This window comes from Zonotrichia leucophrys, chromosome 7, assembly GCF_028769735.1.
Source record: "Zonotrichia leucophrys gambelii isolate GWCS_2022_RI chromosome 7, RI_Zleu_2.0, whole genome shotgun sequence".
In the NCBI taxonomy this organism is placed as follows: Eukaryota; Metazoa; Chordata; class Aves; order Passeriformes; family Passerellidae; genus Zonotrichia; species Zonotrichia leucophrys.
Window position 1 is genome coordinate 27,036,826 of NC_088177.1, and position 24,991 is coordinate 27,061,816.

The 24,991-nt window shown below is 34.9% G+C and overlaps 1 protein-coding gene across 1 annotated transcript in view; it reads left to right on the forward strand.

Annotated features, from left to right (window-relative positions):
- Positions 1–24,729, forward strand: part of LOC135450525 (sodium channel protein type 2 subunit alpha-like) — a 60,057-nt gene extending 35,328 nt beyond the window's left edge. Inside the window, exons 16-27 of the mRNA XM_064718809.1 lie at positions 30–386; positions 2,219–2,668; positions 9,074–9,191; positions 11,059–11,213; positions 12,384–12,557; positions 15,581–15,703; positions 15,973–16,254; positions 17,772–17,825; positions 18,620–18,757; positions 20,222–20,326; positions 20,731–21,001; positions 21,184–24,729. Coding sequence (XP_064574879.1) covers positions 30–386; positions 2,219–2,668; positions 9,074–9,191; positions 11,059–11,213; positions 12,384–12,557; positions 15,581–15,703; positions 15,973–16,254; positions 17,772–17,825; positions 18,620–18,757; positions 20,222–20,326; positions 20,731–21,001; positions 21,184–22,367 — 3,411 coding nt within the window. The 3' untranslated portion in view covers positions 22,368–24,729. The remainder of the gene's footprint in view (positions 1–29; positions 387–2,218; positions 2,669–9,073; positions 9,192–11,058; positions 11,214–12,383; positions 12,558–15,580; positions 15,704–15,972; positions 16,255–17,771; positions 17,826–18,619; positions 18,758–20,221; positions 20,327–20,730; positions 21,002–21,183) is intronic.
- The last annotated feature ends 262 nt before the right edge of the window (positions 24,730–24,991 follow it).

The following is a 24,991-nucleotide window of genomic DNA, read 5'->3' on the forward strand; positions in this document are numbered from 1 at the left end:
AAATAATCCCTGTTTTTTTTTTTTTCCAGTTGCGAGTTTTCAAATTGGCAAAATCTTGGCCAACTTTAAATATGCTGATTAAGATTATTGGCAACTCAGTGGGGGCTCTGGGGAACCTGACCCTGGTGCTGGCCATCATTGTGTTCATTTTCGCTGTGGTTGGGATGCAGCTCTTTGGGAAGAGCTACAAGGAATGTGTCTGCAAGATCTCCAGTGACTGTGAGCTGCCTCGCTGGCACATGCACGACTTTTTCCACTCTTTCCTGATTGTATTCCGAGTGCTGTGTGGGGAATGGATTGAAACCATGTGGGACTGCATGGAGGTTGCTGGCCAAGCCATGTGCCTTATTGTTTTCATGATGGTCATGGTGATTGGAAACCTAGTGGTATGTAGTCAAAATAATTTTACAATTCATTTAGAATATGAGAGGTAAGAGAACCAGTAATTAATTATAAAAGTATTATTAAATGTGATTTTAAAATATTATTTTATTGTCTGGATTTGTTATGAGTGTGGGTTTTGAAATGGAGTTTTCTGTTTGTTAGATTTCTGGTCCTATCTAGAGTCCTCGGGTTGGAGGATGAACGCCCCCGGGTCCAGAGTGCAGTTCAGAGGATGTGGGTGAGAGTGTGCAGCTCCAGGTGCTCAGGGTGTTGTGCGCTGCTCCTGCTTACCTAGAGTGGGAGAGAAGAGCAAGGGCACCCTCAGTGTTGGACATCCAGAGTGGAAGTTTCCTATTTGCAGAAGAGGATATAGCAGGGCCTTTTCTCCCTAACTCATTTAGTCCTTGCTTCCAATCACACTTAGGCAGGTTATTGGGCCTTTTTGTAAATCTTTTTCTGATCTCTCCTGTCTAAATGACTGCTATTGCATTCTTAAGACTCCGAAGCATATGCCATTTTGAGACCTGCTTGCTGCACCACCAGCATTTTACACAAATGGAGTAAGGAAACTTGAATTAGAAGGAAAGTTGTTATGCAGGAAAATCCCCAGCTTCAATTACTTCAGGTTTTATTTTGCTTCTTCACTTTTTTGCTTGATATTTCATAAGTGCTTTCTACAGATATTTCTGACATGGCCTGTATTATATCTGCATTTTTCTTTTTCAGAGAAAAGCATCAGATTTGCACTAGTTTATATAAATTTCTCTTTTTAAATGTTTTATTTATGTTTTTTAACTCATCAGTATTTAAGACATTATTTGCTCTCGCTATTGCACCACTTTTCTCATTCCCTCTGTTATTAAACATCTCTGCTTTAAATTATTTTCTGTAGCAGAGGAGATGGCTAATTTTTAAATTAGCCGTCCTGTGCGTATTCTTTAAGAATAAAATTTCTGAGAGGAGTCAGGTAAGTGTCTTTAAGACAGCCCTGCTTCTAGTTGCACAGCCACTTGCTTCAGGATTTTCTATTAATCTATTGTCTTATAATGAAGAGAACTGTGAAGTTGTTTGATTAAACTCCATAAGTAGTTTTCTATACCAGAAAATTGAATTTTGTGGAATGAAGTATCCACCTATGTGAATATTTCCACAGTGTTGACTATATTCTGATTTTATTCCATAGCTCTGGGAAAACTTCTTACATGAGCACACATCCCTGCTGTATTTTCAGTGCTGTTTTGTCCATTTGTCTTTATGTATTCCTAAAATATTTTATCATCTTGCATTCCAAGCTGATGAGAGAGCTGATTTCAAGATTTTAAGAGCTGGTACTCTGCTGCTTTGGCATTTGAGTTCCTGGTAACCTCTGGGCTTTTGTGACTGATGTGTGTTCTATGTTTTGTCTTATTGTGGGAAAAGGATGACTTGGGCATTGAAAGGCAGGGTGCATTGCTCATTTTTTAAGTTGCATGCAAAAAAATTATTTGTGTGAGTTTGGACCAGCACATAGAAAATCTGTTTCCTGCATAGATCAGAGTGCTGTGATTTGCCAGAAAGGTAAACATGTTGAATCTTTTCAGACAGTGCCAAAGAATCATTAATTTCTGACCTTCTACAAACATAAGCAGTGTAAAGCCACCAAATCCCCTCTGTTGAGGTATAGGGAAGGTATTTTACTTTAATTGCATTTGCATTTTATTTACTGTGTACTTTCAGAATCTTTACTGTAGATGAAAACACAAAACCTGTGTTTATAATGTGTTCATAATAAGCATGTAGATGAAAAATGGGAAAAATCAGCTCTGTTGTATTTGGTTTTTTTTATTTTACTTAGGTATTGAATCTTTTTCTGGCCTTGCTGCTGAGTTCATTTAGTTCAGACAACCTTGCTGCTACAGATGATGATAATGAAATGAACAACTTGCAGATTGCTGTTGCAAGGATTCAGAAGGGAATAGCTTATGTGAAGAAAAAAGCGGGTGAATGTATCCGAAGGCCTTGTTTGGGAAAACAACCTGCTGTAAATCAAAGAACAGCAACAGATCAGAATGATGAGAGAAAACATTGCATTCCCAACTTTAATGCCACTGAACAAAAGATAGATAAAAATTATGGCAAAACTGAAAATGGAATGGCCACTGTTATAGGTGACAATGATTATGCACCGTTCATAACCAACCCAAGCCTTACTGTTACGGTACCAATAGCTGTTGGAGAGTCTGATTTTGAGCGTCTGAATACAGAAGAGTTTAGCAGTGACTCAGATTTGGATGAAAGCAAGGAGGTAAAATTTAAAAATTTTATATTTTAGACAAATTAATTACACTGACTGTATTGTTTCATAGTGCAATTCTTCTTGCTTAGAAATGCAAAGCAATTGTAACTCAAGATTCTTGGACTGTACAGAGTGTGAATATCCTGAAGTGGGAAAGTGGAGTTTGAGAGAGTAGAAAATCCTGATAGAACTGTATAAATTTATGTGAACCCATTTATAAAGATGTTTGAAAAGCCAACTACCAAACTGTTAGTTGAATAGAGAAATTAGTACTTATGTACAGAATACACAGTGTCAAAAGACTGGGTTTTTTATAATTGTAATGTTTTTGTGAGCTAAATATAGGTGAACTGCTATTTAAAAATATTAGAGAAGATAATAATAAAGAATATTAATATTCTTAAAGGAAAATCAGCTTAACAGGGTAAACTTAACAGAGGTGCTGACTCAGGCTGATGAGAGCAGTAGCAACAGTTTTCATGTTCTGAAATCAAAATAATGGGGGAAAGCCAAGGGAGAAATGTTTGTATTATAATGTGAATGTATCAACTAAAAACTCAAGGGTAAGAACCAGAATTACTGAATGAAAAAATATTAATTTCTTGTTTTTTGGGGGGGGGTTTTAAACCAGTCATTTCTGAGAAAACTGTCTGATTTTAAACTGGGTCATCTCTAGGACTGTAGTCATTTGTTAGCAGCTTCAATCTGAGGGGAAAAGCAAAATCATGGATTTTGGCAGGATTTTGAAAGACAGTAAAAATTCAGATTGCAGTCTGTGGCTCGAGCAGACTGTGTCTGGTATCACCATCTCTGGCACCTGAAGACACGAGGACATAAATAGAATATCATCACTTGTGCAGACAGCTGTACTCCAGTCTGGATTGCTTTGTCTGCATTGTTTTGGGGGTTTTTGGGTTGGTTTTTTTTGTTTACTTTTGGGTTTTTTTGGGTTTTCTTTGTGTATGGTTGGTTTTTGGGCATTCAGTTGATGAGTCTGAGAGATTTTTGATTGGTTGTGTGCTTTTTAGGTTTTCAGATGTTTTGTTTTGAACAGGCAGTTAATTTGCCAGTATTACTTCCAATGTTTAGAAAATAATTTCGTTCCTGGGAAATGTAGTGAAATTAAATTTAGAAAGGCGTAACAAAGTATTCTTTAGGTGTTTCTTTTATTACAGATTACAGTGTTCAGCAGTATTACACTTATTTTTGTTATTTCAGTAGCTTGTTTCCTGATCCTTGATTTGTTCCATCTACTTTTTGGAGATTGTGTTACTGCAGATGTTACATTGACCACTCATTTGAGAAGACTGTAGATTAGTAAGAGGCTTCTTTATAGCAAAGCATCAATATTATTACCCATTTAAAACAGAAACTACTCTATGTAATGAAGCTATAATATTTGCTGAATAACTACCGCAATTTTTACATATTATTATCTGACTGAAGAATATTGGATTTCTTAGTGTTTTAATAAAACTTGGGTTTTGTGGAAGGAATATTTAATGAATCTGGGTAATTTAACTTGAAATCTACCACTTGCCTGGAAATTAGCCTTCAGTTGAAGACACCTATTTCTTCAGTATTTTATATTGTAGAATTGAGTGACAAATTCTGTGCCTTCTTACCTCTGATATTCAAGATGATACATGAGCAGTAGCCATTTATAGGATACTGTTACCCAGTATCACTATTCACTTCCTCAGATTTGGAAAACTGGCTGAGAATTGGTAACCACAGGAGATACATAAACTAAGAAAACACCCCTTATTTGTGTACACTTGTTCATAGTCAGTAGGGAAATGGTCTTTCATCTTGTAGATTAGTTCAGCTTTTTCTTTCAGACTTCCCCTTTAAATGGAGCAGTTTGTGTTGGAGTTGTTACATAGCCACATTATAGGATGAACCCTTGAGAAGCCATTGCTAAGAAGTGAGATCAGATTTATACCAGAAGACAAATTGAGAAACTTACAGGTTGATTGCTCAGCATGAGGTTTTGTTTTTCATTGCTATGTCTGCTACAATCCATAATGAACTGTTTGAAATTTTTCTTAAAATCATTCAGTTAAATATTTAAAGATGCTGGGGAAATCTTATGCAGAAGTTTCCATTTTTAACATGGTATGATTTACTTTTTATTTTGCCTGCAGCTCTTTTCTGAAAGAGAGGACCTAGATGTATCCTAATTAGCATCTAGTGAAGACCTTGAAAATGAAATGCAAGGAGAAATATGTTCTGTAGTTTTAAATGTCTAGTTACTACCACTTAAAGGATACCTAAAGCTGAAATAGTAGTGTGGGTGCATCTGTATTTCTTTTTTGTTTGGGTATTTTTTTTTTTTTCTGGAGGAGGAAGATTTGAGGGTGAAGGGATTTTCAGTGGTGGTTTGGCTTTTTGTTTGTCGGGTGTTATTTATGTTCAGGCCCAAGTCCAGTTCCCATCTATGAGCATCGGATGTTCTGCTAATCTTACCTTTTCCATTATATATTTGGATATGCCTAAAGCTCTAATCCACACCTAAAAATATTATGTTTTGCAAATGTGTGACATAGTAGAAATCCACACTTCTGTTTCCATTACTCAAACAACCTCAAGGGTACCATATTTTAATTTCACTGCGTGCCATTCTCTCACAGGAGTAAAATCAAGCTGGATCAGTCGAGACTGGTGCTTTTAAACCAGGCAGAGCAGCGTGTCAGCATGTTTACACAGGTTACCTAAACAAATCATACATATTTGATCACTTCTGAGATTGATTGGCCTGCATGCTACTCAGCTCCAGTATCTTTTTCCCCATATGTTGCAATGTAGTGGGAACATGTGCAGCTCTGTAAGCTGAGTCCCATGACTCACATCACAGCATGACCGAGGGCAACGCCCACACCTTCTTCTCTCCTTGTTGCATCTTTGGTATTTTCTGTACTATATCTGTGGCATAACATGCATGCTTTGTAAGTTTTATTCTTGTTAACTGAATGATTAAGCATCAGCACTTTTCAAGATCAACAGAGGTTAACAACCTATGATTTTATGACAATGGGAAGGTTGTCCTCACTTGATGTTTTCTGTTCATCTGTTGTAGTATGTTTTTAGCTGTCGTGTAATTACGAACATTTTCTGATCACATTCATTTTGACCAATGACTCTGTAATATTACATATATACAGTTACTTGTATGCTAAAATGTTAGTATCTTTTATATAAATTGTTTTGTGTTTGTTCACAATGTTTTTGTAATTCACATTTCAGTTTTCTCATGTAAGAGAAGCTAAAATATAAGATGAAAGATACACTCCTAGGAACAATCAAATGTAATTTTTGATACATATGCATAGTTCCCTTGAATATGAGTGTAATGATGTAGTTATATTCTAGTCATGAAGTTTATGTATGTCTGCAAGGTTGGAATGTAGGGAATCATTTATGTAAGTTTTGTTCTTCAGCATAAATGATTTTTTCTTTGTGAACATAATCCAATTGCTTTTTTTTTTTATCAAAACAATCATAAAACATTAATCAAAATTTCTATGCAGGTATCTAAATAAATCTGGATTGTTTAAAACTACATAAATAAGGATGTTCAAAAAAGAAAGAAATATAAAATAGGAAAACTCGGAATAAGGATCAAATTAAGACAACTTTTAGAAAGACAAAATAAGGAGTTACTACACTCCCAAACCTCTAAGTTCAGAAACTCTAGAACCATAAAACTTAACAAAGTTTTTTATTTCACTTAATTGTACCAAGCTATGCATTTCTTATTCCTGATGATCTCTTCTCTGTAGTTTGGCAGTTCTGCTCTTTACCATTGAGATAATCCTTTTGAAAATACAGCTTTTATTTGTGTGGATTTGTTGTGGAATCATTATATTCCATCTATTCTTTTGCACTGTGTTACATATTGGAAGTATTTAGGTCTCTCTTCTGTGTACAAGGGGACAGTAAACTGTTCAGAAAGAATAGAAAAATATCTTTTAGGGATTTTTGAAGCTATTTTCAGAAAGGCACTCCAGTAGGGAAGAGTGGAATCGTGATATCCCATCCTACTGGTCCCAGGTATTAGGGGATGAGTCTTATTTGATGGATGTTGATTTTGTGACACTGCTCCTAACTCAAGCTTCGGCTTACATGAGTCTGGACCAGTGTAGAGCAGCATGCAAACCAGTAAACTGGGAGCTTCCAGTCATTTGACTGAAATATACACAAATCTTTTTCATTTGCATGTCACTTTGTCTTGCTTACCCTTCCCTGCATAATAAGGCCGTGCTTTTTTCTAATAGATAAGTGTGGCAATCTTTTCTAAGTTATTCCATTCAATCCAGTGTCTAGTGTACATCTAATGTGGCCTTCTTGCCTCTGTTTAGTAAACTGAACAGCAGCTAAGGGCCTTGGAAGTTGAAGGAGGAACATTTCTGTCTTTCCTAAAAGTTCTCTTCCTGGAGTTATTCCCCAGATCAGTTAGACTTCTGCAAAGACTTCTGTTGTAAATAACAAATAAACTAGACTTCTAATTTTCAATTAGAGGGAGAAACTCTGCTATGCACGTTGATTTTTATGATCACTTTTTGTTGTTGTTGTTGCTGTTGTTGTTTGATACCTGTATCTTAGTGAAAAGTATGAGCCCCTCACATAAAAAAGAGAACTAATGTTTAATTAAATCTGTAACTCTTCAACCAGTAGGATTATACTCTACACCATCTGTAGAAGAGGAGGCCAGACTACCTGGTTTAGTTCACAGAATAGTTCTGTGAACAAATAGTTCACAGAATCTCTTGTTTTATTTCTAGAGTAAAGAAAATTGCCCTTTGTAATTAAAAATAAACTTTAAAAAGCTCTAAACTCTGATTCTTCTACCATGAGTTAAATGAAATACATAACTTCATGTTCTAAACATATTGATTCTTTTCAGTTACTATTTTGTTTGCAGTTGTTCATCTTTTATATTTTCATTTGAATTAATGTCTTCTGCTAAGCTTACAGTTCAAATTACTTAGGGTACTTCACATTGCTATCATTTTTTTATTAATAATATGACAAAAAACTTCTTTATTCTTAAAAAGAATATGTTTTAAAAGTAATAGTCTGACTTAATTGTTTTAGTTTACTCACCACCACTGCAACATTTTGCATTATATATGCTATGTCATGGAATGATGAAAGCAGCATAATATTAGAATTGTGGAAGGCATATTGTGCTATCCCTGGGTTCAGTAGAGGTAATGATAGGAAAAGTTGTTTGGTGTGAATATTGCTGTTTTGAAATTATGTTACTGAAAAAGAAAATACATTTTTACAGTAAACAGAAGTATTATGGGTGTTCTATTCCAGATAATCAGTTTGTAAAGTAATAGGAAAGTAGGCAATATAAAAAAAACATTTTTAATTTAAGTTAATGAAGAATACTGTTACTTATTGTTATCATATTGGCAGTATTAATTCAAAAACATAAAAAATTATTTATTACCAAAAATAATCGTGTCCTTTCACATTTAACAGTTGAGATGTAAATACAACTTGATTGGATAGTAACTTGTCTGCATTTATCTCTTAGATATCTCTTAATCATAAAAATATAACTAAATTAGTAAAATTGGTGTTGATTTAGCAAAACTGAGGTTGTTTTATAAAGTGTGCTTACATCATTCCCTACAGACATTTACTTGTGTGACTTCATTACAGATGTTTTATACTTCTTGATGGTAGCATTGTAAAATGTCAGAGAATGCTGTGACCAAAACTACTCTGATTTAGTTTGGTACTCATACTTAACTTAAGTGTACAGGACACCACATATTCCCTTAAAATCTCCACATCTCTGCAGTACACAGGCAGATTGCAAAATAATATATTACTTATTCTTGTATTGGAATGGGGCTGGGGTTTTGTGTGTGTATGTTTGTTTTTATGTTTGGGGATCATTTTAATAATATGACTTACTTAATTATAATATTAATTATTTTAAAAAACCCAGAAAAACCCCAAAATTATTTCTGGGTGTTGACTGTACGGGTATGTGTACCAGAGTAATGGGTAGTTTCAGAATGCACAATGTACTACATATGTGCATTGGCAAAGAAGAATGCAAATTAATGCCAGTTGAAATGTATAAGAAAGTAATAGTAGAAAGCAAAATAAAGAGAATATGTACCAGCAAATCAACTTGGTAACAGTTAATGTTCTAGAAATTTTGAAATTCCATGAAAGATTCCATGATATGCTGTACAATCTCTAGATAGAAAGTGGCAATTTATGCACATTTCAACAGCATTGACTGCTATGTGTGGATGTTTTTTTGTATTTCTGGTGAAAAACATTGTTCTTCTTATTATCGGCACATGGTGTTGCATGCTTGGTTAATTACACTTCTAAAAATATCAATATTAATAAAGTAAAAATATAACTGAATTTTATTTTCAGAAGCTAGATTTTTCCAGCTCATCAGAAGGAAGTACAGTTAATTTAACTGTCTTTGGAGAAGAAAAAAGTGAAAGTGAACCAGAAAAAGCATCAGAAATACAAGCATGCTTTACAGAAGGTATGGAAATAAAATTTGGGCCTAGCAATTACATTTTGCTTGTTTGCAACAAACATTGGCTCTTCAAGGAAGCTATTTGCCATAGCAGTCCTGGATCGTAACTCATCAAGTCTTAGGGTATGATTAACTTTGCCTGCTGTAGATAGCAATACTGACATCTACAAAGTACTATTGGTTAAAGCAAAGTTCAATATGTGTGTATGTAGTAATTTTTAATATTTTAAAATAATCGCTAGGCACAATTCTACAAACTTATTCTTAGCAGACAGTAATTCTGTTGATTTAAATTACTTTGTCAGTAGTGAAATCTGCAAGATCACACCCTACACTAGGCTCACTTTACTAAGAAATTTAAAATGAAATCATGTGATTGATCACTTCCTAATGCACCATCATTCAATGGAGAGTTTGACTCAAACAGTAAATTTTTGTTGAGATTGCACCATTAATGGGGAGAGAGGTTGTATAAATATACTGTGGGTTAAAACAGGTGGATGAGATCCTGTGTATCTATTTAAGTAAAGAAGTCAGAACAGCATACTTGCAGGTCCTTAAATATTTTGATTTATTTTAGTTCTGAATAGCTGCATCTTCTAGGGGACTACTGAAATTTACTATGTAGGAAAGAATTTCTGGGTTTTTTTGATATTATGGAACTTAATTTCCTTTTAAATCATGAGTAAAATAATTCAGAGCAAAATATGGTCCAGGATTAACTCCCCTATCCTATTCATGCTTTTTAGTTTACTGTTTTGCAGACATCTTTGATATTAGGCTGGGACCTTTGTCCTTTGAAGTATTATTTTACTGGTCTTTATATACCGGAATTGTTAGTGTGGGTAAGAATTGACTATATGAAGTTCTTAGTTAAAAAAAAAAATCCAACAAAAAATGTACCCTTCTCAAATAATTTGACAATATATTAAAATTCTTCCTTATCCTTGTTTTGTGTGTCCAACTCATTCTTGGACATAAGATTTATTTTTTCATAGTATAAGCGTGTTGAGTGGTTGAAGGTAAGGTAGTTCATGTTCTTCACAGTGGTAGCTGTTTTAGCTGAGATGATGAAATACAGTGTAACTTATTTGTAACATAGGAACTTAATGACACTTCACAGGAAAACCAGAATGCCTTCGGGATCGGTTAAAGTCATGTCAACTTGGTTTTGTTTCTATGTGATTGATAATTTTTAAAGAATTAAGGAGGCTACTCTTGGCTATGCAGTTACTGAGATTCATTACTAACAGTGCCTTGAGGTCCCATGATAAAGTTGGGAGCTCTCCAATGTGAGGCAAATTCCTGTGTTCAGTTGCCACAAATCTGTATCACATTGGAAAAGCTCTTGTTTTCTCCTGTTAAAATATTTGCTTATGTAAAGAGTTATCCTTCATCAGCCCATGGAGCATCAGTTGTTCCTCAGCATTGTAAAAAATAGTATTAATTTCTGATTTATTTGAACCTTTTCTAAAAGGCAACAGTTCTTTTAAAAGAAGAACCTTCTGTATTCTTGAACAAGTTCATGTGGAAGTTGCTATGTATGCTTGTTGTTTCTACTCCCTGACAATTTGCATATATTCTTTAATTATCTGTATATAAACTGAATAATATAAATTTTTAAATGTGTTTGTAAATGAAAATTAGTTCCGTTAGATGACTGCCCTTTACTATAAACTTGATGTAGCATCAGAGTAGAGGAAAAATTGTGTACGCTCAAGTTAAAACAAAGTATAAAATTGAAAAGATAAGTGGCATAAGTAGCCTGAAGTAACTTGAACTTTGTGAAGCAAAAGCTAGCTAAGAATAATTTTATTTTTCAGGATAATGAAAATTGTACCATATAACAGTTTCTTAATGTTTGTGCAATTAGGGTGTGTACGGAAGTTTAAATGCTGTAGAGGCAGTACAGAGAGCACAAGAGGAAGAATCTGGTGGAACCTTCGAAAAACCTGTTACAACATAGTAGAGCACAACTGGTTTGAATCATTCATTGTCTTCATGATTCTTCTCAGCAGTGGTGCTCTGGTAAGTAGAGCTTGCACCCATAGAAATAGTACCTATAAAAATGTTTTATCTAAGTAGTATTATAACACATGAATTCCTTAAGAATAAAACACTGAAGTTGCCTTTGAAGAAAACTTCAAACTAAATTCCCAGAATATTTTGTGTATTACATTTAATTTAGATTACATTAAAATTTTGATGAATGCTAGGTGATGTGTGTGTTTATGAAAAGGATTATGCTAAAAAATCTTACCTAAGAAATTACAAAAATTGTGAAAAGGGAAATGTATGCATGAAAAAATTGTTCTACTTAAACAGAAAATTTTCCCCCAAAGTAGATACTGAATTCATCATGTTCTTAGTTAATTTTTTGCTACAGTTTTAGTTGCAGTATTTCTGGACTGTTACACAGGAACTCTTGAATTTCTTTTTAGTATTCTTAGGGACATTTATTGCTTCACATATTTGGTTTCATTTTGGTTGCTAATTGATACGTGATTTGTTATATATTGTCTTGGTCTCTGCTCCAGCACCTAAAGCACCAGGTCCTTTCCTTCCTTCTTAACTGACCTTGGTGTTTGCAGGGTAGTTTCTCTCACTTTTTCCCTCAGTGCTCATACTGCTATGCAGTGCTTTGCCCTTTCTTAAACATGTTTTCCCAGAGTTACTGTCAGCTTCATTGTTGTGCCCGGCTGTTCCCCGTGTGGGGTCAATGGTAGAGCTGGCACAAAGCAGTCCCCTGGCCTCTTCTCACAGTGGCCACATCTACAGCCTCCCACTACTGAAACCTTGCCATCAGCTCCTGCCACAGGAATTCACTGGAGATCATCAGCATAATATCTGGTCTCTTGTTAATTGAAGTTGATGTAATAATGAGAGTGGCTTCTGACCAACTTGCCTGGGCTTTTCAGGTGAAAAATTATAATTCTGTGTTGAGTAGTATTGAAGTTTCTAAAAATCTTTTGGGCAACCTCTGACTTTTTATTGTAATTGCATAATAATAAAATAAATAATAACAAAATCTAAAACTCAGAAAGAATGTAATTGTAATTTCTGTTATTTTGGTTTTTCAAGGTAAAGCATATAAAGTTGAAAGTGATTTTACTTTGCTGTTTTCATTTAGTTCTGGCTTAATTTGTAATGTTCAAAGGCTTTTCAATATCTGACTTATATGTAACCCATTCTTTACAGGCTTTTGAAGATATATATATTGAACAGCGCAAGACCATAAGAGTCCTGCTGGACTATGCTGATAAAATCTTTACTTACATCTTTATTCTGGAAATGGTGCTAAAATGGGTGGCCTATGGTTTTCAGACTTACTTCACTAATGCTTGGTGCTGGCTGGACTTCCTGATTGTTGATGTAGGTACTATGCTTTCCAAGGAGTCTGTTTCTGTTGTTTGGGCAGGTTGTTTTATGTAGCTTCAATCTGATAGAGATATATGCAGTGCATAATATAAATTTGGTTTAAAGGAAGGGAAAATACATAGTGGTGAAGAAGACCCTACTGCAGTTACCCAGTGTGTAACTAAATCTGCCTTTGTGCTGCCATTGACACCACGTGTTCTGTGTTTTACTGTGCGGGGACCCAGCTGGTGAGGGAGCACGATTTACAGATTTGATTTCAGTCTGCTGGATGTGGCAGCAGAGAGCAAGGAGGACACATTCACAGGAAGGGAAAGGGGAATTTAAATGAGCACTTGGGATTGAGCATTTGATCCTGGGCTTAATGGGGCACTGACAAAGAACTGCAGGGGAGAATTGTTTTTCAACAATAACATTAAAAGCTAGTGTTGACATTGCACTCCAGAGAAACTAAATTATTGACATTGCATGATATGTTCATTTAAAGGAGTTCTTTCTTTTTGTGAAAATGTTGGACTAGAAATTCAACAAGTAGACAAAAGAAAACTCTATTGATTGGATGGTACCTGGAATCTAGGACAGAAATTTTGTCCCTTATAATTAGAATTGAAACTTACCTAATGCCTTTTTTAAAGTAGGTTTTTTTAGAAGGAAAGGCACAAATGGAGTTTGTTATTTGTATTCCTCATTTAACTGTGCTTCTTTTTTCAGTGGATCCCCATTCTTAGCAAATGGACTAACTCAGTGACTCAAGAAAATATGCTATATGCTTTTTCTGGGAAATGCAGTTTCCTGCTTTTTACTTTCATGGCCTCTCTATTTCTTCTGTTGTGAACTCTCAGTTAATAGTTACACCAAGAATAAAGTCAATAAATTCCCAGAAAAGATGTACTGACCTGTAAGAAACTTAGCAAGTGTAAAGGCCCTCCCCTAAGACTAAATTTTCCAAAACAAGATAACCTTAGTACATAAAAGGACAAAAAGTTAGGACTGTCTTTGAGTAAGGCTGAATATATAATTTTTGTATGTTTGCTTTCTTTGTGGTTGCTATAGCATTCTGATTTTTCTTTATTATAACTTAAGTGAAAAATTGTGAAAATTTTGTAATTAATGGGAAATCAGAAGCAATGATCTAGATAGATTCTGTCACCTTTCCATAAAATTGTTGATGCCATGTTTTAGACTCTTTTCATACTATGAATAACCAGACAGTATGTTTCCAGAAGTTTGTGACACGTAAATTTTGATTTTTTTTTCCCATTACAATGGTCATTGGTAAAAAAGAAAAAAAAATAGAAATAAGTAAATCTTTTACTATTTAAGGAGTATTCAGATTTAGTGTCTCTTGCAAGCCTGTATTGGGAAATGATGATCTTGAATTCAGTTTTAAGATCAAATCTTCTGATTAGGCATACCGTGTATCTGTGTGGATAGGTAAGGGCTCTTCATTTTTTTAGCAATCTTAGTGCTTTCATGTAGCCATCTTAATCTTTTGTTTAGAGTGTCTGCATTTTGTGGTCCTACAGCAGCAGATTATATAACAATTTGTGTTGGGGGGCACCACTGGAGGTTTTCAGGTAGCTCTAACCTCAAGGTTAGACAAGACAGCTCAGGCCGATACTCTGTTTTGAATGGAGAATGCCTTACTTAGCAATGCAATTTCCAGTGTTTGACCTCCTGTATTGTAAACCCACTTCTTCCACCCCTAAAGTCATGGTGGTCTGCTTGGCTTTTTTCTGATATTATTGCTAGACTTACTTGCTATTGTTTTCAGCCACTAACAAGGAATTATAATTATTTCTCTTCCTACTGGTTTAGCGTGCAGGTGCTGCCCTCAACTGCTTAAATAGATCTTAGTTTTATTTTTCTGTCCTATGCCTTTATCCAGCTAAGCACTGAACAAATTTGCCAGTACCAATCAAGTTAAATTATCACTGTGAGACATTTTACAGAATCTTTTCAGGCAAACTGTTCTGTACTTAGCAGCCTAAGCTCTCCAGCTGTTCCCTGTTTGGGAAAGGACTTATGGTATACAGACAAAAGTTCTTACCCATTGTGATGTTCACAGTTATTTCAGAAATGGATAATTAGCCCTGAAACAAATAAAAAAGCTCGTTTTGCTCTGCTTTCCATGTGCAATTACAAATGGTATCACAGAGAAGAGCAAAGATGGGATTGTGTCATATTTGGCAGCTTGCTTGAGCTACCCTTAGAGGAAAGAAATCTGCAGAAGACTTCCTCGTGTAAACACAACAGGAGATAGCCATCTGGAGGGAGGGGTTCAGTGAGGACACAAGTCATTGACTTTCACTGGAAAACAGCAGGAAAATCAACTTTTGAGCTGTTAATCCAGCTGTACTGAAGGTTTCAAAAATTCTTGTGGATTAAACCCTTTCTTCCACAAAAGTAGGCACATTAATTGTCCAAAATACAAACAATTTTTGAAATCCAAAGATTTTTCCAGTTTATGATAACAGTGTACTTTTGTGAAATTATATTATTTGATAATTAGAAAAACAAAGTTGAAATGAAGCTGAGGTTGGGATTCTGTCTCATGCGCATCATTACAGGATGTTTTGTAATATTTTCCCTTTTTTCTTTTTTGCAACACACCTTTTGAATTTTCCAGTTTTCTAATGTTGTATTTAGGATTTCTATGTATGTAGAAGCCAGTTTATGGCTGGTATCACAGGCTGTCCAAGCCACAATCAAACACATGAAGGGTGAGGAAATTACTTTTTTAAAAAATAAAAATATACATACGCACATATCCACAGATAGTATTATGGATTAAAGTGTGTTTTTGTTCAAACTATTCTGAAATTTACATGTAATATTAGACTAATTTTTTTTTCTTTAATTTCTTTTTCTCCTTTTTATTTTTTTAATTTATTTTCACTGAAAAATTAGGGAACTTGTGAATTTTTTTCCCAATATCCAGATCAAAATTTTTCCCCTCAAGGCATTTCTATTTTGAAGCTACTTAGAAAAGTGCTTTTGTTTTGTTTTGTTTCTTCTAGGTCTCATTGGTTAGCTTAGTAGCTACTGCCCTTGGTTTCTCAGAATTCGGTGCAATTAAATCTCTCCGAACATTAAGAGCTTTGAGACCTCTAAGAGCTTTGTCGCGCTTTGAAGGCATGAGGGTAAGGAAAAAAAAGAAAAAAGGAAATAATGTGTAAAACAAATCCCTAAAAATATGCCAAATTATAAAAGCATGGAATAATACTAATTTAATGTCTATTAGTAAGGCCAACAGTAACATGTTTGGTTGTATGACATGCATACATGTATTACTTTTCTATTTGCATTACTTAAATGTAATGTAATGCTTTACATTAAATCATCTTCTAGATTAGAAAAATAAATAACTCTTGTGTTGTTTTTAATTTTTTTTTCTGTGTTTATTGACTAGGTGGTTGTGAATGCTCTTACTGGAGCAATCCCGTCCATCATGAACGTACTTCTGGTTTGTCTTACATTCTGGCTAATTTTCAGCATCATGGGAGTAAATTTGTTTGCTGGCAAGTTCTATCACTGTGTTAACACCACAAATAATGACATGCTCTCACCAGAACAAGTCAGTAATAAAAGTATGTGTGAAAATATGAACAGGACTACTGGAAGTGTTCGGTGGAAAAACGTGAAAGTAAACTTTGATAATGTTGCAATTGGTTATCTTTCTCTGCTTCAAGTGGTAAGTGCATAAATTTTCCACCTTTAATTTTAGTGGTGGTATCATTTAATTCCATAATTTTCAATGTTATTTTAAAATAAATAAATAGATATGGATTTGACTTTATAATTTTGTTCTGTGGAGCTAATTAATGTTGCTTATTGTAAATGTGTGATACATTCTCTGGCCATTTTGGAAGAGGAGGAATATCTAATATTTACATGATGGATAAAGAGTTGCTTGGCACCCAGCTGCTAGTACCTTTTCAAGTGCTATGGAAATACAGTATGTAGCTAAAATATCTGGTTAAAAACTGCAGCTAGATTTTCTTTATCTGTTAAGTCTTATTGACTAGTATTTTTACCATGGTTGTCATAGATAGGTTCTAGGACTTATCTGATCTTCAAACAAGACAAGTGTGGTAGATTTCTAGGCATGAGCCTTTTTATAGAAAGGATCTGTAAATTGCCAGTAAGACATGCATATATATTTATAATTGAATGCATTTGACAAACTGCTTCTCGGAAATTTTTTGTACTTGTAAACAATTGGTAATTATTCTGCCTTTAAAAATTTCCAACTGGTAATGTTTAGTAGTTAGTATTGTGCTAGCAGGCTGCCATCTGTTTACTTCTGGAGGTAACAGTAGCTGTTGCTAAACAGCACTGGGCAATTGCATAAATTACCAGCTTAGAGAGTGGCACTGCTTTTAGTATTTGTAGCATGTTCTGCACCCACAGTTCACCTGTGTAAAGATTGGAGTTAACATCATTCACACTTTTCCTGCCCTCAGAGGAGGTTTGATGAGGACCCTCTAGAAGGACTAATAATTGGTTGGATGGCTGTGTGGAAAGACTTACAGTCAGTGGCTTAGTGTAAGTGGTGTCTCTCAAGGATTTGCCCCAGGACCGGTACTATCTGATAGTTCCATCAATGACGTCAGTATTGGAATTGAGTGCACCCTCAGCAGCTGGCAGATGACACCAGGCTGAGTTTTGTGATAGGCTTAGATGGCACACACATTGAGGAGCTACTGAGTCCCTGGGCAGCTTCACTCAGTCTCTGCTTGGAGCTCCCTGTTTCCAGTGGAGTGACCCACACCATCCCTGTACAGGCTGACTAGCTGGTCATGCAGGTTCCCTGTATCCTGGCACGAGAGGCTTGGCTTTACTGGGATGTCACATAGCACAGTGCCTTTCCTGTTCGGGTAATGCTTTACAGATGGCAGCCAGCACATCACTGTTCCCTGGGAGATAAATCACTGTCTTTCTGGTATGATGATATTGATTGCAATTCATCTCACAGAGAGTTTATATGAATTTCCATGAAGATTAGAATTTATGCAGTGTTTTTTAAGAATTGGGGGGAGATAATCTGCAGCAATGAACTTCCTGTGAATGCTTCACTCGTAATGCACCAGACTTCTAATACTTTCTTTATATTTATAAACAGAAACACATTGCAGAAGACACTGGTTTATTTAGAATGTTCTCAGAACTGGAGCTGTGATAGAAAATATTAACAAATTTTGTTTTTAGGCAACATTTAAAGGATGGATGGAGATTATGTATGCTGCAGTTGATTCTACAGAAGTGAGTGCAATATAAAATCTACTATGTAAATATAAAATTTACTGAGGGAAAACAAATCTAAGACTCATGTGAGACTTCTTGAATGGTAGTTGAAATGATCTAAAATATAAAAAATTAAGTGTAAAGCCCTGATGAATTTTCTACAATCTATGCCCACAAAGTGCTTATACTTTTATCAAGTAACAAAAATTATAGCTGTAAGCTACATAAATTACTACTAATCTAATAATTCTTCTGTAAAAATCCAAAATAATGATATCTGGTTTTCTATTAATTTATGTCTGAGATTGTACAGATCAGGAAACAAGTTTTTTCTGTGTCCTCAAAAATAACCCAAATAGTCAAGAGGCATCACTGCGAAAGCTAATCTAGAGCTGCAGACTCTGATGATCTCAAAAACCAAATTTGCTAATTTTTACCTATTTTTCTTTTAATCTTGATATTTGTTTGCATCTCTCCTCAATCCAGCTCTTGATTTGCATATAGTCTGTAGGAACTGAATTGCTTTTGAGATTTGTACATTTCTGTCAAATTTAGTAGGACCTACATGAAATGTCAAATGTCATCAAGGAAAACAGAGAGGGAAGGGATGGCAAGTCCTGCAATGTGTGCAATTACAGAAACCTGTATTAAATAGATTTTCAAGTTCAAATATGAGGCAAGTGTAGCATATGCTCCAAAAGAGTTGGGTTTACCCCCCTGTACATCTGGGTGCAACTTCTCCTCCTGCTCAGGATCTTTGATTTGTCTTAACTGTTATTTGTCATGCTTTGCTGTTTTCCTGTGTTATATAGGTAGAGAAACAGCCCAAGTATGAACACAACCTGTACATGTACCTTTACTTTGTGGCCTTTATCGTTTTTGGATCATTTTTCACCCTAAACTTATTCATTGGTGTCATCATAGATAACTTCAACCAACAAAAAAAGAAGATAAGTACCACATGTTTCATTTTCACAATACTTCATTGTTGTTGAGCATTCAGTAAATGTATGCAAGGATAAATAATAGTGTCTGAAATTTCTCATAGTAAAAGAAAGAAAGAAAGAGAAGTATTTTTCTGACTATTGTTCTTTTTTAATATCACTGACACTTGGGCACATTGGGATATGAATGGGAAAAGAGCTTGTGTTGCAGCATACTGTCTCTGTGTAGTTAAACTGTGCTTTTCTGTGGTTCCTGTGTGTTATCTTGCCTTGAGTCCTTTTCTCTCCCTGGGGACAGTGCACTGAGACAAGAAGGGCTTGTTCTCTAATGATAGCCATTACATCAGGGAGACAGCAGAAGAAATCCCCAACCCTTTCCCACTTTCTTTATGGCTCTCTTCTTTTATTCTTTATTTCCCAGTGACTGAAGTCTTCCAACAGTCACAGAATATTTCCACCATAATTATCAAATCAATTTCTTGTTTTATTTCCGAAACTCCTACTATCCAAGAAGTTAATTTTACTTGAATATTTGATTTATGAGGAGAGTTTGTTAAAGATGGTCTCTTTTGCCTTCTAAATCTTCATGTCAATATGTAGACACAGCTGAAAGTTAAACACACCTTCATTCTGACCTATCATTACTTTGTCTATAAGATTGGCACTACATTTGACAAATTCAGTGGTACAAAGTCACAGAATCACCCCTGACTCTGAAGCTGATTTCCATATGCCACTGCTTTGATATCATGCATACCTGGAATACAATTGCAAACAAGTGCATGAAAGGAATAAAACACGTTACTTGAAAATATAAATTGTATTTCTGATAAGTGTTCCATGTGTGCATTACACCAGTCTAGAAATCCTTTTATTCAGAAAAGAAACCCCAGAGTAAACCCATGCTTCTGATGATCTAGGTACAGTGTAGGGGGATGATCAAGTTTCATACACACTGTTCATATATCATTTGAACTGAGATACCTATAGTCAAATGGTAAAATGCACATCCTGAAAAGGAGAATCAGTAATTTGTTTCTCTTGGTATGTTTTACCTGAAGGCATATATGCTCACAGTGTATCTTTGTACCTTTGAAACTTTTTTATTTTTAGTAGATTGATTTACAGTGTGGAGATTGTGATGCTAGATTTATTAAGTGTCTATGAAATGTGTATTTTCCAAGTTGGGTTTAGTTTTTAAAATTTATTTAAAGGAATTAATCAGGTATGTATTTTTTTTAATAAGAAGTAGATCAAACTTTTGGGGATTTTCTTTGCTCCATAATTTCTTTCATTTTTCCTTCAAGATTCATCAGATATTTTAACAATCTTTGAAATAATTATTATGTTTCGGTAACAATGTATAAGGCTGACTAAAGGGCTTTTTTAAACCATGTGCTGCAATGCTGTGAATTAATGGATATGAAGGCTTGTCTGTAATCAGATTTGGGGTTTCTTTTATTAATTTACCTTGGAGGCCAAGACATTTTCATGACTGAAGAGCAAAAGAAATACTACAATGCAATGAAGAAGCTGGGCTCCAAGAAACCACAAAAACCTATACCTCGACCAATGGTAAGAATAGTGCAATTCTTATGTCATCTGTATTTGGAGAGAAATCTCAGTGGTACATCAATTATAATAAAATTTCTCCTTTAACTCTTAAATGGTTTCAGCCTAATTAGTTACCCCTTCATTCTGAATTGAAATGTACACATGTTTGTTCTGCAGGAAAAATCTCTCATATTTGTTATGCCTCAGAAAACAGAGAGTCAAAGAACATGAAGAAATATATAGGCTTGTTGAGTTTTGAGAGAAAAACTTTGAACTAGCATATAAGTTACTGGACAATAGTTTACTTAGATTTTTGAGCCTTTTGCTTGGTTGTATATTTTGGGAGAGGAAGAATGAAATGGGAGGGAAGAAACAGATGTTTATTACATAAAAATACTATAACCTTTTCTTTTTTCTTCCCTCAGAACAAGTTGCAAGGTCTGGTGTTTGATATTGTAACCAAGCAACTATTTGACATCATCATTATGGTTCTAATCTGTCTTAACATGATCACAATGATGATAGAAACAGATGACCAGTCTGAACTGATGCAAAATATTTTATATTGGATTAACTTGGTCTTTGTTGTCCTTTTCACTGGTGAATGTGTCTTCAAAATATTTTCACTCCGTTATTATTACTTCACCATTGGCTGGAATATTTTTGATTTTGTGGTTGTTATTCTTTCAATAATAGGTAAGAAATTCCTATGTTCACAATGAAATATAGTTATATGTGTATTTAATGCTTTATCAAGTTGTGCAAAAATTAGAAGAGTTAATTAATTTCAATTTCTCTTGATTATTTTACATTTTCTGTGGAAAATGTAATCTGTGTTAAAAATTTACTTTCTTAATTTATTTTTATGTTTTTCACAGGTATGTTTCTAGCTGAGGTGATAGAAAAGTACTTTGTGTCACCCACTTTGTTCCGAGTTGTACGACTTGCCAGGATCGGTCGAATCCTGCGCCTCATTAAAGGCGCTAAGGGAATCCGCACTCTGCTTTTTGCTTTGATGATGTCTCTCCCTGCTTTGTTCAACATTGGGCTGCTGCTCTTCCTGGTCATGTTCATCTATGCCATATTTGGCATGTCCAACTTTGCCTACGTCAAGAAGGAAGATGGAATTGATGACATGTTCAACTTTGAAACGTTTGGCAACAGCATGATCTGCCTGTTCCAGATCACCACGTCCGCTGGCTGGAATAATTTGCTCAACCCAATTCTAAACAGTGGAGATCCAGACTGTGACCCCCATAAAGATCATCCAGGGAGCCCTGTGAAAGGTGACTGTGGCAACCCTTCTGTTGGGATTTTCTTCTTTGTCAGCTACATTATCATATCTTTTCTGGTAGTGGTGAACATGTACATTGCTGTGATTTTGGAGAACTTCAGTGTTGCTACTGAAGAAAGTGCTGAACCCTTGGGTGAGGATGACTTTGAGATGTTCTATGAGGTTTGGGAAAAATATGATCCTGGTGCAACACAATTCATAGAATATAGCAAACTGTCTGATTTTGCAGCTTCTCTGGATCCTCCTCTTAATATACCAAAACCAAACACAATTCATCTCATTGCAATGGATCTACCTGTGGTGAGCGGTGACAGAATTCACTGCCTTGACATCTTGTTTGCTTTCACAAAGCGTGTTTTGGGGGAAAGTGGGGAGATGGACACCCTCAGAATACAGATGGAAGATCGGTTTATGGCATCCAATCCTTCTAAAGTCTCCTATGAACCAATTACAACCACACTGAAACGAAAGCAGGAAGAAGTTTCTGCCACTATCATTCAACGTGCTTACAGACGTCATCTTCTGAGACAGTCAGTAAAGAAGCTTTCATTTATGTATCAGAAGGATGGGGGTGATCAGCTTATCAAAAAGGATGTGATTGTTGGTAAACTGAGTGAAAATTCGTCTCCAGAGAAAATGAATATGTCTGCATCCACCACAGCTCCGCCTTCTTATGACAGTGTAACAAAACCAGAAAAAGAAAAATATGAAGATGACAAATCAGAAAAGGAAGAAAAAGGAAAAGATAGAAGAGGAAACAAAAAATAAAAGACACTTTTATCCATGATGAATGTTTGCAAGCTTGAAAATATGTTTTTGTCAGTAGCACTCTTACTGGAGGATTATGCCAAAATTATAAATTTTTACATATTTACCCACTACTGCAGACAGTGCCTGTCCAAGAAAATGATCCATCACTAGTAAACCCTCGGTGGCAACAGGGAAACAAACTTGCAGAACAATAGTTTTGATTATCAGCTGTTACTAATTGAGAGGAGACACAAAATTTCTACTTGGAATATAGGAACCCTTCAGGGGTCCTAATAAGGCTGTATTTTTGTGGAGTAAGTGTATCCACTGTGTACATTTCATCTCTTTTCTGTGTTCCACGTGTGTCAGTTCTTGTTCATGATTTCATTTGCTTTAATAACATACTGCTTTATTAGTTCTGCTGTGCTGAGAAAAAAATCTAAATACTCTTTATTTCGATAAACACTAAATAATACTCTTGTGTGCCGAGAAACACAGATGTCAGGAATATGTAATTATGGCATCATAATATGAGCATAGTTCTCTTCAAGCCACTTCTAAATGCAAAAAGCCAGAATTCCAGATTACTAAACCTGAGGGTGTAGATCAAAGAAGCACCAAACTATAAAAAAACCAAGAGTCCAGATAAAGAATTTGTCAGTAAATCAAACAAGGGAATAATTCTCACAGAAAAGAGGTTGGTAACTTAGCCTTTAAGTTTAATGTATTTATTTTTATTACCTTTTAGTAGTTTTTCATTTTTTGTACTGTCCATTTCAGATACAAATAAATGATGCTACATTGAGCTCCTGCTTGGAAATTGTGAAACTACTAAAAAAATTACTTTCAGTGTACAAGATAGCTGATAATTCCTGAAACATTCAAACAGTTCTTTTCACAGAAGAGCTACAAATGACAAATTCTGCCCATAGGAAATTATATCTATTTTTTAAATTGTATGTTTGACCTTGTAGTATAGTGAGTAGCTTCCATACTTTATTCCAAAGTCTGTTGCTACACTTCTCATTTCTCATGAGTGTATCCTACTTAGAAAAATAAAGCTATGAGTGTAAGTTGATAGCAGAGTACCTTTGGGGACAAATACTACCTTAATATGTACCTCAGATTTCATTTTCTCTACTTTGCAGGGATGGATCATAGCAACACAAAATATGTGCATGAAAGAGGTGGTTTTGACGCCCTCTTGGCAATTTAGACAGGTTTCCACTGTAATGTAACCTTCCATAGAGAGCTGAGATGACCAAAAAGATGTAGTGAAATCAGCTTTGTCCTGCACTGGGATTTAGATGATTTTTTTTTGCATTCAGGCTGGCAATATACATGTAAGTAAAATACCCTCTGTTATTTAATCAGTTGTTTTACACAGTGGTACCTTTTTGAACAAGGAGACAATGACCTAATTACCATATATGTGTCAAATATGTACCCTAGTAAGTTAGCTTACAACATTTCAGTAGATATTATGATATATTCTGTGATACTTTAAATAATTGGAAGCTCTAACTGATGCATGCTTGCTGCTATTATCCTACAGCTGTTAAAGTTTAACATGGGAAGAAATGTGAATGCTAAAAAGAAAAACTGTTTGACAAGACCGTCATTCCTCATACCAGTAAGCAATAGTTTGCTGCTATTAAAGATTTTATTTTGTGTGAGTGTTGTAATCAGCAAATATGCAGTAAGGTAATGGACTATACAGGACAAATAGATGGCTTAAAATATGGGGCTATAAGAAAATTATAATGTATATCTATTATTTTTATTTTAAGAATAGTTTATTTTATAACATTTTTTACTCATTATAAGAAATTATACATATTTTCCTGTTGTTTTAATATTTATTGCTGTCTGTCTTTGGCACTTTACTGTTCAGAAACATAATATACAATGTGTAATGGAAAATTTCTGCTAATTGCTTTAAATAGCTTTTAATAAGAAATAATTTTAAAACAAATGGACAGTACAAATTTTTTTTTTCCTGATCTGTTGGTAGGTCTTTTTATGTGAAACAAGATAGAAGGCCTTTTTTTATGTTATCCTGTCTATTGATTTTCAGGGATCTTAGTCATAGGAACATTGCTTTTTCCCCAGAGTTAATATCACACTGTCTGCTTTGCTTATTGGTGCACACTGCAGTAGAAACTCTTTAAATATAATTTGTTATTCAAAAATCTTCCTTCATGAGGATGAATAGTGAACTTGTGCAATGGACAGTGAAACACTTTGCATTTCTTATAAAAGAACTAGAATATTGATGGGCTCCTGCTTTTATGGAAATTATTGGCTCGTAGTATACTGATGAACTGCATGCAGGAAGTTGTTTTACCAAAAATAATTACATTGCTAACAACCCAAAAGAATAAAGATAACCTTTTTATGTAATTATTTTAGTCTTTGTCTTTTATTGTATGAATTTTATAAATATTAACAAGTAATGGTTGGTAAAATTAAGGGGGAGCCGCTTCAGCAGTGAGGTGATCTAGACTTCTAGATCACGTGTTGCTTCATGACTTAGCTCAGTCTCAACTTGTCACTATCAAGATGAAATGAAATGCTGATGTTGTCCTGACCAGAGGAGGTTTTCTAGAATTCAGAAAAAATAATGTATTTCAACTATGTGT